General features: G+C 39.2%; 4 protein-coding genes across 4 annotated transcripts; all 4 read right to left on the reverse strand.

Annotated features, from left to right (window-relative positions):
- Positions 1–1653: 1653 nt before the first annotated feature.
- On the reverse strand, positions 1654–4862 carry LOC130642374 (uncharacterized). The gene is made up of 7 exons (XM_057449459.1): positions 4761–4862; positions 4682–4691; positions 4191–4386; positions 2380–4096; positions 2210–2263; positions 2015–2093; positions 1654–1937 (listed from the first exon to the last, which is right to left on the reverse strand). Exons 1-7 carry the CDS (start codon positions 4860–4862, stop codon positions 1654–1656), a joined length of 2442 nt encoding a protein of 813 aa, XP_057305442.1.
- A 3845-nt stretch (positions 4863–8707) lies between these two features.
- Positions 8708–10660, reverse strand: LOC130642375 (uncharacterized). Its single transcript, XM_057449460.1, has one exon. It carries the CDS (start codon positions 10658–10660, stop codon positions 8708–8710), a length of 1953 nt encoding a protein of 650 aa, XP_057305443.1.
- Positions 10661–11128, reverse strand: LOC130642376 (uncharacterized). The gene has a single exon (XM_057449461.1). It carries the CDS (start codon positions 11126–11128, stop codon positions 10661–10663), a length of 468 nt encoding a protein of 155 aa, XP_057305444.1.
- Positions 11129–11149: 21 nt separating this feature from the next.
- LOC130642007 (uncharacterized) lies at positions 11150–15241 on the reverse strand. The gene has a single exon (XM_057449073.1). It carries the CDS (start codon positions 14878–14880, stop codon positions 11158–11160), a length of 3723 nt encoding a protein of 1240 aa, XP_057305056.1. The 5' UTR covers positions 14881–15241; the 3' UTR covers positions 11150–11157.
- Positions 15242–15747: the final 506 nt, after the last annotated feature.

Genomic DNA, 15747 nt, shown 5'->3' on the forward strand with positions numbered 1-15747 from the left:
ATTTCTGAAGGTTTCTGAATTAAGCAAAAAAAGAACGTAATTTAAAACTATATAAATATATCAGGTAAATACATACAGTATATGATATCAAGTAAAATCAGTTCCCCAGCTATCCACCCGCAAGATATTCTGGAATTCTTCCTGGAGTTCACAAAAATTGCGGTACGAATACGGCAGTTCCAATAAAGGCGCACACGTATGCGCAATTGGTCTTCTGGCAGCATTTTCACCCATTTCAACAAATGACACATCTATTTTTCTACATAAAATTATGTGTGAACCTGTCAAAAATCGCAACAATTTCACAAGATCAGTATTGTCAAGCCCACGAACATATTGAAGCAAATATTTGTAACAACATCGTTGTCCTTCTGTCTTCGGATCTTCAACGAATAGTTTTATAACTTTTTTGGTAGAAGGTGTAACAGCATCGTAAAAGTTTTTCAAGAAATATATTGATGAAAATTGTTCATATTCTTTCAAACATTGTAGTGTTTTCGCCCAACTGCAAACCATGATGAACGGTTTTTGTATCATTTCTTGCTGTGCAAGTTCAAGAACAACTCCATAAACATTGAGTGGATTAACACTGGATCTACAGTTGTCGCGGTCTAGAAGATCTATGAAATCCTCGTCCTTGTATATTCCTTACTTAGTGGTTTTCAGGGCTTCTTTTAATAATGATGCATCCATTGGTGACACAAAGTTTAAAAAAGATTCCATGAGCAGATCATTAGAGAGCGGTGTGTCCCCAAATAAACAATACGTAACAAAAGCTTTGGAAAAAAAAATGGGAAAATATCCAGTTTTGGTGTATCCATGTTTCAGTATTTTTCCAATTGATTCCCATTCCTCAAAGTACAAATCATGCCTTATGAAAGGTACCCTTTCTGATGTTCCAATACAGAGAGAATCAGCAACCTCCATCCAAAAAGATGTATACAAATCTCTGTCAACTCCAATACCAACGCCACTTTCTTCTTCTCCTCGTGGATCAATAATTGTGAACTTTATTTTATCGTTTTCCATTATTTGTTTGAAGCCGTTGATCATATCTTCCTTCAAGCGCAACCTATGAACTTTGATAGTTTTAATATCATCAGAAAGAACCAAATTTACTTCGTTGCTATCTGGTTCCAAGTTAGCGTGGCTAGAGCTAGCGTGGAATGACAAATCCACAGTTGTGTCACGATGGTTTAAGGTGGCTGGAGATTCCAAATCTACGAGGTTATCAACTTGGTTAGGGTTACCTTCGTATACCAAATTGATGACAGAATTATCATGATGATTTGTACCAGCTTCAAATTCAAAATTGGGATTATTATCGTTTTGATGGTCAGGTACAATTCCAGATTCCAAATCGACTATGTTATCACCATGGAAACCAGGCTTTGGTACAGTTTCTAAAAATATAAACTTTAACTGTATATACATTGTGTGTAGGTTTTTTTATCGATTCAGACCAATGTTCAAAAGAAAATTCCTTGGGAAATAAGACCAAAATTACCTACGGCCAAATAAAATCTGTTCTATCCAGACAAATTAGCATACGACACAAATTATATCGAACGAAATTATATCAGACTACTGTACCAAGTACTTTTAAATTTTCTGAGCCTGTTGTACTTACCAGGAACGTCAACAATCTGCTGATCATCTTCTTCTGCAACCAACCAAGAAGTCATTTCCAAAATCCAAATTAGGAATGGGAAGTGGTAAGTTGTGAGCATCATCACGATCAAATCCAAACATAGAATTACTTGGAGGACTTGCATCTTCTCGTTTTCTGGTATTCAAAACAAGGTACATCTTTGACAAATACAAACCATTGTTGTTTAAATAGTCTGTTAAGGACAAATTTTCGTCAAGTGGTTCATCAGCAGAGTTAGTCAGAGTTGTAAAACATTCATCGATTGTTTCTCCGAAATAACATTTTCCTTCATTTGAAAAGAATAATCTCTATGTTCGTTCCTTAATTGCGGATAACAGTATGTTGTCCTCCACCATTATGAACCTATAACCACCACCGTTTTTTGAGACACAATAACAGCACGGCCTTTTTCAACATCGAATCTTTTCCACCGAACATGAACCTAGAACGTCAAGAAGTTCTCCATATAGCTACATTGCAATAAAATTTGTTTAAAAAAGGATCAAAACTTGATTGAATTGGTGTGTATGTTCAGACTTTTGGAAATGAAAAACGAACACAACTCTTTAACGACGTTTCGGCCGTACGACGGCCATTTTCAAGTATAGCTATCTACAATTGACAAATTCAACACTATATACAAAATATCGTACGATATATCATCGTACGATCAAATATTCCGTAGGGGCAAGTCAATTATCTGAAAATAGAAATAATGGCATTGATGCAATATTTCTATTAAGAATTGGCTTATCCCTACGGATTAACAAGCTTTCCTTCAATTCCAAATCAAAATTATTAGATGCGGAGGAGATAATAGAAAAATTATCTAAAGATGGTCTATTTTTACAGAAAACAACATGCTCCAAAACCGCACTAGTGTTAATAGATTTGACGGATTTTCCAGTCAAGGCAGAAACGGCCATGTGTTCGCAGGCTCTAACTTTCAAATGTCGCATAGTTTTCCCATAATAGATGGCATTGCAGCCATCACACTGATATTTATATACGACTTTTGAACGCAGAGCCTTTGAAACACGGTCCTTAAACCGGAAAAAATTGCCAATTCTACAACCCGATTTGAAAATAACCCTAAGCTTACAGCACGGAAGATGCTTATCAAATGTTTTAACTAAGTGAGTTCGCAGTTTCAACGATATATTACCCAAATATGGCAAAATAATAAGAACTTCTAACTTAGGCACGGTACTGAAAACTTTCTTATCTTGAAACATTCTGTCGAGAAAAGACTTAATGCATTGATCAATCAAACTTGACGGGTAGCCATTTCTTAACAGAATGTTTCTAAGATCTTGCATTTCTAAGTGAAACCTAGAAAAATCGGAAACAATCTTAAATATCCGAAAAATCAATGTCCTTATCAAACCCGTTTTATATTCTTCCGGCAAAAAGCTGTTGTAATTCGTGTAAACGCCACTAAATGTAGGCTTCCTATAGATAGATGTAACAAACTTCGATTCATTGCGAGAAACAGATACGTCAAGAAACGGAAGAGTTTTATCGGCCTCGCACTCAGACGTGAAAGATATGTTGATGTGTTGCCTATTAAGATAGTCCTTAAATAGAGGCAAATGGTTAGGAGATGAGAACAACACAAAAACATCATCAACATATCTTCTATAATACACTGGCTTAAAGGATGATGGACAATTATCCAACCAAGTCTTTTCGTGGTGCGAAAGAAAAGCATTAGCAAGGCTGGGGCCAAGAGGTGATCCCATAGCTACCCCATCGACTTGCTTGAATAGTTGACCGTCAAACGTGAAATAAGAATTTTCTGTGGCCAGAGAGAGGAGTTTACAAAAATCACTTTTGCAAAAATTACTGACTAGGTCAGTCTCTGAAAATAAAGAATCAGTACAAATATCTATAGTTTCTTGCAAAGGAATATTTGTAAATAAAGAATCAACATCTAGGCTAGCCATAAACAAACTACTGTCCTGTTTACTAATTTCTTCAGCAAAGGAAAAAGAGCTGAAAACAGTATACTCATTAACTGTTAAGGGTGCCAAAAGTTGTACAAGAAACTTAGCCAAATTGTAGGTGGGTGTATCGATAGCCGATAAAATGGGCCTAAAAGGTGGACTTCCGTTAACAATAGATTTGTGAATTTTACATAAACCATATAATATTCCTAGCTTTGACCCAGCTGGTTTAAGTTTTTCATGTAATCTTCTTTCCAAGGAACCGTTGTCAAGCAAAGTTTTCAAAACTGCTGTAACTTTTTTCTCTTGATTGATGATAAAATTCAGCTCCTTCTCTTTATCACATTTAACTTTTGCAAACTTCGTTGTGTCATTCAAAATATCACTAATCTTGTTTACGTATATATCTTTATCGACAAGAACAACTGAATTTCCTTTGTCAGATTTTTTTGCGTTCAAAAGTCGTATATAAATATCAGTGTGATGGCTGCAATGCCATCTATTATGGGAAAACTATGCGACATTTGAAAGTTAGAGCCTGCGAACACATGGCCGTTTCTGCCTTGACTGGAAAATCCGTCAAATCTATTAACCCTAGTGCGGTTTTGGAGCATGTTGTTTTCTGTAAAAATAGACCATCTTTAGATAATTTTTCTATTATCGCCTCCGCATCTAATAATTTTGATTTGGAATTGAAGGAAAGCTTGTTAATCCGTAGGGATAAGCCAATTCTTAATAGAAATATTGCATCAATGCCATTATTTCTATTTTCAGATAATTGACTTGCCCCTACGGAATATTTGATCGTACGATGATATATCGTACGATATTTTGTATATAGTGTTGAATTTGTCAATTGTAAATAGCTATACTTGAAAATGGCCGTCGAACGGCCGAAACGTCGTTAAAGAGTTGTGTTCGTTTTTCATTTCCAAAAGGATCAAAAGCTTACAATTTTGTGGTAGCTAGATACCTGCGAGTTAATTTTTCACGTTTTTTCGCCTGATACACTTGTTACAGACTTAAGCTATTAGTCAACCTATAGCTACATAATATAAGGAGAATTTCAGACATGCATACCTACTTGACTTGTGCTATAAATTCATGACGACATGCAAATACCAAAAGCTTGGTAGTATACTTAGATTAGAGTAAAAAAATACCTTCCTTTCTTCAACTTTTCGTTCATTTTCTCCCTTCCTCCTGAATTTAAGTATTAAACCACTTAATCTTGCTTCTGTTTTCCTCTTATTTTCACCAACCATTATCTATTTGCTAAAAATCCCTTTCTGCTGTTCCCTTCACGTGTGTTTATATTGGTAGTGGCTAGATGCAGCGCGACTCAGAACCATCATATTTTTTTCAAATACACTTCATCTCGGAGGTCACCCTCCATCAATGTTTTTTGTGGAGAAGTTCGAGCGGATAGATGAAACTTAAATTAAATCATCATTTTATCTTTTTTTTTTAAAAAAAAGTATGTAAAATGTAAATAAAAACAATATATAAAAAACGCTTAGTAAAATCATAATGATAAGAAAGAGAAATATACTGTTTTAAATGAACATTAACACTTTCCACACTTCCATTTAACAGCCTCGTCATCGTTTTTAAATACTTTTAAAGGAATGGACACACACTTTCTGTGATACCATTCCTCGCATTTACTGCAAACAGCCATGAACATCTTGCTGTCAGCTTCGGTGTCTCTAGTGAAAAATGGTCGACGACAAACACAAAAAACATCCTGGTAACTGACCAACGCTCTGTTGGTCTTGCACCTTTTTTCTGTGCGAGGAAACGGCGAAAACTTTTCTTCAACCAAGCATGAAAGAAGATGTTTTCTCATTTTTGCAATGTCGAATTTTTGACCTACAGGAGTAACGCCAAACAATGCATCGACAAGAAAAGCTACGGCAAAAACTCCACAATCAATAGAGTTTTTTTTGTTGATGGACAGGAGAAATGTTAACAGATAAGGTGCTTTCTGAAGTGAATGCGATATCGGCTATCTGCTTCCATACCGCTTCAGCAATTCTTCCAGCAAGTGAGTCGCAATAATATATCTAAATCAAGAAGAATAAAGAAACGTCTGCAATCTTTCTGGGGAAGTGATTGTTTTTCATTCTATTTTTTTTCATAATAGTTGAGAACGTTAGACCAAACAGAACAGCAGTAGCAAGTTGGTTCTAAGCATAAAATTTGCTCACCTCTTTATCATCCAAGGAAAGCACAGCAGTCCAGTGATCTGCATGAAATAGTATCTGTGCAAAATTTTCTTTGTGATGACTGAACCATCCCTTTTCACCAGAATCGGTATCTTCGAACCCGTTCACTAAAGGGAACTGCAACTTCAATATTTTCTGGCATAAATTGATTGCATCATCTCGCAGTCTATGACCATTTAAAATATCATTCTTGATTTCTTTTGACATTCTTGCTGACATCCTGCATCTTTCTCTTCGATTTCTGTTTGGCGGAACGAAATGCGTTTCTACAAGATCATGATCAGTAGAACCAGCGGTCACCTGTTTATCATGAACCGCTCTATCTTAAAAATCACATACAACCGTTGTCTTTACACCGACAGTATTCTTATCTGTGATGAAAATCTTTGCCCTGTAAAGTTGACGCATCATCTCGGCCCTCTGACCAACTCTATGTGAGTATGGGTGTTTTTTGTTTATCGAAAATGACTTTTTAAACTTTTTCGGAGCAATTGATGGTCTGGAGATAGATGCACTGGCTCTCCTTTTCAAATTAGGCGAACTTTGTATTAAATTTGCCTTTTGTGCTGTTTGAAGAGTTGTTTTTGCGGAATTCAATAATGCTGTAATTCCAGTGGTGTATGATCTCAACAGCTCCTCGTCCTTCACAAGATATGTTAAGTTGTAAAATTCTTTTAATTTTACTCTCAAACTTATTTGACTTTCTTTGAGACTGTTTCTGTATGTGTGTATATTATGATTAGCTGTAATAATCACAGGGGTCTCAAATTTACTTACTTTACTACTATTAGCATTCTCGTGCTGCGGTACGTCTGTATGTTCGGTACTGTCCATTGGTGTTGGCGACTTGGTTGTTAGCGGCGAGTTTTCTGTTGGTGAAGAGTTGGTTGTTATTGTGATAGTAGATGTGCATTGAAATAACTCTTCATCCAGGGTTGTCCAGACATGTTTGGAAAAGAGTGGTGATAAATCTTCGAGTTGTCTTTTACCAGATTTTATAACACTGCAGAAATGTTTGCAGAGCATGCGATTACGTTTGACGTCCGGACAAGTGCAGCTACATGTTGTGTTTTCGTCACCGAAATCTACTCGATAGGTTTTCTTCTCGACAGTATATTGCACAGAGCTTCGCACTGTAAAAACGCTGTTACTTACATGACGTACTGATTCGACCATTTCTTGATCCACAGCCCCCTGACGAGCCAAGATGTGGTTGACGGTATTCTTTGGCCGATTTTCTAAATAAACCGGCAATCCAGTAACGTACTTTTGTGTTTATTCGAGTAGCGTACGTTCAATTCCACATATCGGTTATACAAATCTGGCAAAGAAATCATCAATGACGACAGTCAGCATTTCGCTTAAAGAACACTTTCTATAATCATTTAGCTGTTCAGATTTCAGTTCTCGATTCAATCTCTCTGTCCCGTTGTTAGTATTTTTTAACATTAAGTCAATTGGTCTGTAGTAAACAGCCCATCTTTTGATCTCTGGTCGCCACGTGTTCGAAAACCAATTGCGCAATTTTCCTGTGTACCGTTCCCACCGCATAAAATCCGTTAAAGCTGTTTCTAGTTCATTTTTTTTCGGATGCGTGAGCAATGCGTCTTAAACGGACTTTCACATCTTCGGCGTACGCAGCCACACCGTTGTCTGCTTTCGACGTCCATCGTGTCCATGCTTGCTCACGATGGAAATCACAGAGGAATACACTTGTTCCAGGAAAGACCTCTTCCAGAGCTGTGATTTCTTTTTCGTCGAAATCGACCATACAGTATTTTGGCCGTACATTTGGTGACCAGGATTGTAAAATTTTCAGGCCTTTTTTAATCATTTCTTTTGTTTCCTCTTGAAAAACAAGAACAGCGCACACTTGATAGTTAACATTTGTTTTGACAACAGCAAAGAAAAGGGGCAAAGAATACTTACTCGATATAACCTTTTTATATTGGGAGATTGATATACAAAAATTAACTTTTTATCCGTAGATTTTGGTACTTCTTTTTTAAGTTTATCTGAAACTTCTTCATCTTCATCAGAAGCCGAATCTTCACTGTCAGTTTCACTGATTTCTCTTCTTATCGCTGCATCATAATGCACGTCAGCCCATTCACTCCATTTTTCCTTTATACTGTCCAAATTCACCTGATCTATCTTCGAAAACCTAGAACGTAGAATTAAAATACCTAGTTTCGATTTTCACTGCTGTGACCAGATTTTTGATTTTCTTTCTGGTTGGTCGAAATCTAAGCCTATGGGCTTCCGGAGTCTTCCTTCCTGAAAATATTTTTTCGTTGACATAATTCTTTGCTCGTGCTTTCAATTCTTTTCACCTTCTACAGCCTTTTCGTATCTCGCTTTTTAAATATTCGCATACTCTTTCATCCAATGGTTCGCTGATACCAGCAGCTTCTCCTGTGTGATGATACTTGTGAGTATTGGGGTTAGGGAAAGCACAAAGATACTGAACCTGAAGGTAACGCGAAGAATGGTAATTAAAATAAATGATCGCTATATGTATAACTGAACATAATAAAAGTGGCAAAGCGTAATTGTTACTGCGCGTTGTTGTTCGGTTCACAAAAAAAGACAGAATTTTGTAAGATTCAACAGTTTCTTTCCAATAATAAAGTACAAATCCTCAAAATCCGTAGTAAACTGTTCTCGCTGTTCACAACGCTAAGCAACTGTTTTACACAGAAATACAACTCTTTTATACACAAAAGTGACACAAAAACATAACAAATACTGCACAGCTACGATACGCACGACTAACACACACAATGACATTAGCGCACCACAAGGGACAACTCAAACACACAAACTATAATTGTCTCTAAACGAAATCCCATAGGGGCCATTTCATCTAGCTCCCCTCAAGTTCATCTTGAAAATTGTGGCTCCTCGTCAGGGATTCGATATTCTAACAATTGTATCAATTTCGTGATTGGTCGATCCAATATTGTACCAGCACGGCTACCAAGCTTCACGCTACAACTCCGAACCTTTCCATCTGCACCCGTTTTTACAGCCACCACTCTTGCCTGTGGCCACCGTCCTCTTTCACAATCCTCATTTTGCACCATCACTATATCACCGGCAGCAAAATTTCGTTCGTTTTTATTCCACTTTGTTCGTGTCTGTAGTGAACACAGATATTCGCATTTCCATCGTCTCCAGAACATATCCAACACATACTGAGCTCTTTTCCACTGTTTCCTGCAATATAACGACGCTTCTTCAAAATTACCAGGAGGCGGTAAAACTACCTTTGATTTCATCGTTAGAAGAGCAAGTGGTGAAATTGGTGTTGCATTGTTTGCATCGCTGATTGCTTCGACGCATAAAAGTCTAGAGTTAACGATACTTTCTGCTTCTGTTAAAATAGTGTGCAGCGATTCTTCACTCAAACGCGAGCCATTATGATTGAAAAGTTCTTTTAATATTGCGCGCACAGATCGAATCTGGCGCTCCCATACTCCACCCATGTGCGAAGCAGCAGGTGTATTCCTCTTCCAGAGAATCCAATCACAACCAACACTTTGAAGGAATTGTTTAACTTTCGCATTGTCCATTTGCTTTAATGCCTTTATGAACTCGGTCTTGGTGCCGACAAAGTTAGTGCCGTTGTCGCTTCTCATCGTTCGAATGTTTCCTCTTCTAGCAACAAACCGTCGCAAAGCTAGAATGAAGGAGTCAGTTTCCAAGGTGTTGACAACTTCAATATGGACGGCTCTGCTCGCCAAACAGGTAAAGAGGCAGCCATATCTTTTTACAAACTTTCGATATGGTTTTATGACCAATGGCCCAAAGAGATCCACTGCGCAGTATGTGAAAGGTGGGCATGCGTCTACTCGATCTTTGGGTAAATCTGCCATGACTTGCTGGCCAGCTCTTCCCCTCAATATTCTACATCGTACACAATGACGAATTAACTGTCGTACTGCTGAGTTGATGTGTATGATCCAATATCCACGTTGCCGAATTTCTTGCAATGTTATTCCTCTCCCCGAATGGTGAGTGTTTTCGTGGCACCATCGGAGCACAAGTTCGGAAAACCAACTTTCTTTGGGAAGAATAGCAGGATATTTGAATTGATACGCTTCATCCATGTTGCACAATCTTTCACCAACTCTGAGAATTCCATCATCGTCAATGAAAGGACTCAATTTGTATAATTTGCTGCATTCTTTCAAAGCAGACTTCTTAATTTTGTCGTTTCGTCGATCTTGTCTCCATTCCTTTGAAGCAAGAGCTTTAATTTCAGAGGCAAAGTGTTGTTGTTGTACTAATTTTATTAAACATTTTTCGGCTCGTTGAAGATCTTCAACGCACAGCACTGGGGGACTCACCTTCTGGCTTCTTCTTGTCATCCCATGACTTGGGGCTTTTATTTTCATCTTCAGAATGTCGATAAATCGACCGACCAAGGCCATGACCCGTATGCATTTCTGTAGCCTGGAAATTCTTCTCTCGAATGTACATAAGATTCCAGAATCAGTTGCTGAAACAAATACTGAAACGCTACGTTTAAATTCGGGATCATCAGTGACACTGTTTTTCGCTGGATCGTAGGCAGCTGGCCATGCTTCCCTTTCTTCCCTGAGAAACCATCTACTACTCTTCTCTACATATTTCAAACTTATGCCTCTCCAGGCATCATCGGCTGGGTTTTCATGGGAAGGAACGTGATTCCATTGATCCAACGAAGTATTTTCTTGAATTTGTTGAATTCTTTTTGCCACAAAAATATGAAAACGTCTTGATTCGTTATTAATATAACCCAGTACTACGTTGCTGTCTGTCCAATAACATTCGTAGTCTACGACAGGCATTTATTGCTTCAACATTACTCCGACCTTTACGGCCACAGTTGCTGCTGTCAACTCCAACCTTGGTATTGAAACCATCTTTATTGGAGCTACTCTCGATTTTCCAAGGAGTAAGCAGCAGTTGACGTTTCCTTCTACATCTCTGATGCGAAGATACGTAGCAGTTCCGTAACCTTCATTGGATGCGTCTGAAAAATGATGGAGGGACGTTGACTCGATCTCTTTGAAATGAAGTGGCTTGACGCATCGGTTAACTTCCAGTTTTTCAAGAAGGACGATATCTAATCGCCATCTTTCCCAAGCGCTTCGAAGAGGTTCAGAGATCTCTTCGTCCCATGATGTTTTTTCTTTGCAAAGATTTTGCATAATTTTTCTACCCTTCAACAAGAACGGCGCTGCTAATCCAAGCGGGTCATAAATTGAGCTTATGGTAGCCAACACCCCTCTCTTCGACAGAGGTTTGTCTTGCATGGTTATGCGAAAACCTAGTTTGTCGTCCTCTATCGACCAATGAACACCGAGGGCCCTTTCGATCGGCAGCGTTCGTTTTTCAAGTCCAGGGACTTTATGTTCTTTGCGCGTTCTTCAGTAGGAATGGAATTGATAACCTCTCTGCTATTTGATATGAACTTTGTGAGGCGGAAGCCACCTTTGCTGCAAATTTGTATCGTTGATTTGATGAAATTGATGGCTTCTTCGATACTTTTCACGGATTTCAAAAGATCGTCGACATAAAAATCCTTCATAATAACTTTCACAGCCTCCTCACCAAATTCACTTTCGTTGTCTGTTCCACTTCTTTTCAGGGCATAGTTGGAACAACTTGGGGAGGAATTTCCACCGAATATATGGACAGTCATGCGATGATCTACCAAATCTTTAGAGGTATCCCCATCAGGCCACCAAAGGTATCGCAAATAATCCCGTTGATTCGGCGGCACCTTAACCTGATAGAACATGGACTCGATATCCGCCATAAACGCTACTGGTTCCAACCGGAATCTACACAGAATTCCAACTAGCAGATTTGTCATATCTGGGCCTTGCATGAGTCGTCCGTTCAGGGAGACGCCTTTGTATGTAGCAGTACAATCAAATACTACTCTGATCTTCCCAGGCTTACGCGGATGATAAACTCCATGGTGGGGAATATACCACACATGACCAGGTTCCCTTTCAACTTCCTGCTCTGGAACCATCTCCGCGAAACCTTGGGTCGTCAGGTTGTTCATGAACGTGAGGTAATCCTCTTTGAAGATCGAATTACTTTCAAGCTTCTTCTTGATCCATTTCAGCCTTGCCAAGGCCTGACATTTATTATTTGGAAATGGAAGTTGGTTTATTAAAGGCAGCGGGAGTTGATATTTTCCATTTACAAATTTTACTTCCTTTTCCATTAGTGATAAAAATTTTTGGTCGTGAATGGATACGTAATCACTTTTAATATTCTTGAATGCGTTCATTTCTGAAAAATCAGCATCGTACATTCTTTTCAGCATCCCCTCAATTGTTACATCCCGTAATTCATCTTGTTGAATTAGGTGAAGTGCAACAACTTTGTCAGTGGAGGAATCTTTCACAGCAATTCTGTTGCATCGAATTTTCTGCTTCTCCCCTTTGCGACGAAGCACAGGTCCGACAAGACTCCATCCCAACCTTCTTTTTAACCCATATGGTCCATTTCCATCGGATGGAATTACCTTTATCGGTTCTAGCGCTTGTGGGCAATTGGATCCAATAAGCAAACCAATCGGTATTCCAGGATCGTATTTGTGAAAGGAATGCTTTATATGTCGCAAATGAGGCCATTTAGCAACTTTCTCGGGAGTAGGTATTTCCATGGGATCTATTGGAAGATGTCTTCTACTGTAACAACTCTGTATTGTTACTTTGAAATCTCGTGTAATGGGCTCTACCATCAAGCCGGTTATTAGACAAGAATCTTCACGACTCTCGGTTGTGAGAGTCTTCACGACGATCGTCGACGAAATACCGGTTAAATTCAAGCGATGAACGATTTCATCGGTTATGAACGTACCCTGACTGCAATTATCCAACATAGCATAGGTGGTGATTGACTCAGCAGACTTTGGATGCGACAACACCACAGGCACCACAGACATGCTGATGATTTCTACGTTGTTATCTGTCTTGCAACAAACAGATTTCTTCGTTCTTGCAAATGCATTTGAGATTTCAGGCTCCTCATCTTCCTTTTTATCATTATTTTCCTTGTCGTTCTTGTTGGTCCTCTTTGGTCGGATGAAACCATGCAAAATGGTTGGGTGCCTCTTTTTGCACGTCTTGCAAGACAATTTGTTTTCGCAATTTCTTGCTTGGTGATTGCTGGTAATTGGTTCCAAACACGCGAAACAAAGCTTCTTCTCCCAAACAAATTTGTTTCTTTCCTCTACGTCTATTTTCATTATTTTTCGACAATCTTCCAATTTATGTTTGTTCGAACAGTAGAGACAATCTCTGGTGACGCCCGTCAGGTTTGTTTTAAGTTTGGGTGGATCTTTCTTGTTTTTCACGTCATTATCCTTTTTATTCTTCAATTCACTGATGGCTTCTCTAGAGTAGAGGGGATTATTTTCAAGCGTTGTCTCTTGCTCCATGAAGTCAACAAAATCCCTCAGCTCCGCTTTGTGATGGTTTTTCCGACGGACGTTGAGAACCGTCCGATTCCATCTTTGTTGCAAGGCTTGTGGGAGCTTTGATTGAAGTTTTCTGAGGACTTCTGGAGAGTTTAGTTCGCTTTTTATTTGTCTCTCCAAACCACCGTAGCATTTTATGAGGAACGTATAGAACTTTCTGAACGCTTCAGAATCACCAGCACGGAGAGTGGGCCATTCTCTGAGCTCTTTTCTGTAGGCATTTGCAATTCTGAATTGATCACCGTAGGTTTTCTTCAGAAGATCCTTTGCTCTTGAGTAGCAATGTTCTGATGTATCATATATACAGCTTTTGATCAATTCTTTTGGCTCGCCAGTTGTGTAATTGATCAGGCGAGTCAATCGACCTTTATTACTTTTGATCTTGGTCTCAACAACTGCTTCAAATGTGGTCATGAAATATTGGAAGTCAAGCACATTTCCATCAAATGGGTCAATTTTGATGTCTGGTGCACTTTGCTGTAGCAGTAATTCGCATAACACCCTTTCTGTGTTATTTCCAAATGGGTTTGGAGATTCCTGCTCATTGTTAATGTTCCAGTCTTTGTTAACATCAACTGAATTATCGACCACTTGCGATTGCGCGGTGTTTTGTGGCACATCAGGAAGAAATTTGGGAATTTTCTTTACCAACTTTGGATGACTTCTAGCGCCTTCATAACCGGAGCCAATGACACCTATACAACCATTATTCACCCAAGATTGGCACTTCGCATATGAGCGGATTTGTTCGTCATCCGTGTCCAATGGTCTTGAGAAATGACTTTTTTCATCTTCGTCCTTGGCTTCTTTATATATGCTGAGTTTTGCTTCTGCCAAAGCAACCTGCTCTTTAAGCTCCAATCTTTTCATGCTTGCTTCAGCTTCCAGTTTTGCTTCTAAAAATGACGCCTTTGTCTTCAGTTGCGCTAACTCAGCCTTTTGATCCGCAGCACGACTACGCAAGGAAGATACTTGCGAACGACCTGAAGATCTTATCTCTTTCGAACGTGTCGAGGGCGATCTGTGCGATCTATGCGACTTTCCAACTGACTTCGGGTAAATAATAACATCAGCTTTTAGGCTGGTAGTTGCCCGATCAACAACGGGGAACTTTGATGATTTAGAAGTTGTGAATCCAAGAGCGTCATCTCTCAACAGAGCATTTGTGTTTTCGTCAGCATGAAGCTTTGATTTTTCATACTGGTTCCACGCCCATTCATTTCTTTTTAGCCAATCATTACAATGATGCTGAAAGAGTCGAACCCTATCCTCAAGTCTAGTCAATTCTGCATTTAAATCTTCCTTCAGTTCTTCTAAATTCGCTAATGCCATACATTCATGGCTGTAAGCTTTAAATTCAGACAGTTTTACGCCAAGGATGTCCACGTTGTTAAAGATGAAGGCATAATTTTCATCCGATAAGGCAATATCCATTTCTGCAATCAGTCGATCAATCTCAAGGAGCACCTTTCGCTTGAATGATTCCTTCAAGGAAAATATATATTCCTTTCCCTTGCTAGTCATTTTCTTGGTCCGAGCAAGTGGGAGAGTATCTGAATAAGACATGATATGACGGAAATAACGTCACCAAGACTACAGCAGCTTGAACCAAGCAGAACCAAATGAACGTTGGTTGGGAACACGAGACAAAGAATTGCCTCACAACAGCACAGGACGACGGGAATACCAAGATTGCAGCACGTCGAAATGTGGATATGACGGAGATAACGTCACCAAGACTACAGCAGCTTGAACCAAGCAAAACCAAATGAACGTTGGTTGAAGAACACGAGACAAACAAATTGCCTCACTACAGCACAGGACGACGGGAATACCAAGATTGCAGCACGTCGAAATGTGGATATGACGGAGATAACGTCACCAAGACTACAGCAGCTTGAACCAATCAGAACCAAATGAACGTTGGTTGGAGAATACGAGACAGACAAATTGCCTTACTACAGCACAGGACGACGGGAATACCAAGATTGCAGCACGTCGAAATGTAGATATGACGGAGATAACGTCACCAAGACTACAGCAGCTTGAACCAATCAGAACCAAATGAACGTTGGTTGGAGAACACGAGACAGACAAATTGCCTCACTACAGCACAGGACGACGGGAATACCAAGATTGCAGCACGTCAAAATGTGGATATGACGGAGATAACGTCACCAAGACTACAGCAGCTTGAACCAATCAGAACCAAATGAACGTTGGTTGGAGAAGACGAGACAGACAAATTGCCTCACTACAGCACAGGACGACGGGAATACCAAGATTGCAGCACGTCGAAATGTGGATATGACGGAGATAACGTCACCAAGACTACAGCAGCTTGAACCAATCAGAACCAAATGAACGTTGGTTGGAGAACACGAGACAGACAAATTGCCTCACTACAGCACAGGACGACGGGAATACCAAGAT

The sequence above is a fragment of the Hydractinia symbiolongicarpus genome, chromosome 4 (genome assembly GCF_029227915.1).
Source record: "Hydractinia symbiolongicarpus strain clone_291-10 chromosome 4, HSymV2.1, whole genome shotgun sequence".
Taxonomy (NCBI): domain Eukaryota; kingdom Metazoa; phylum Cnidaria; class Hydrozoa; order Anthoathecata; family Hydractiniidae; genus Hydractinia; species Hydractinia symbiolongicarpus.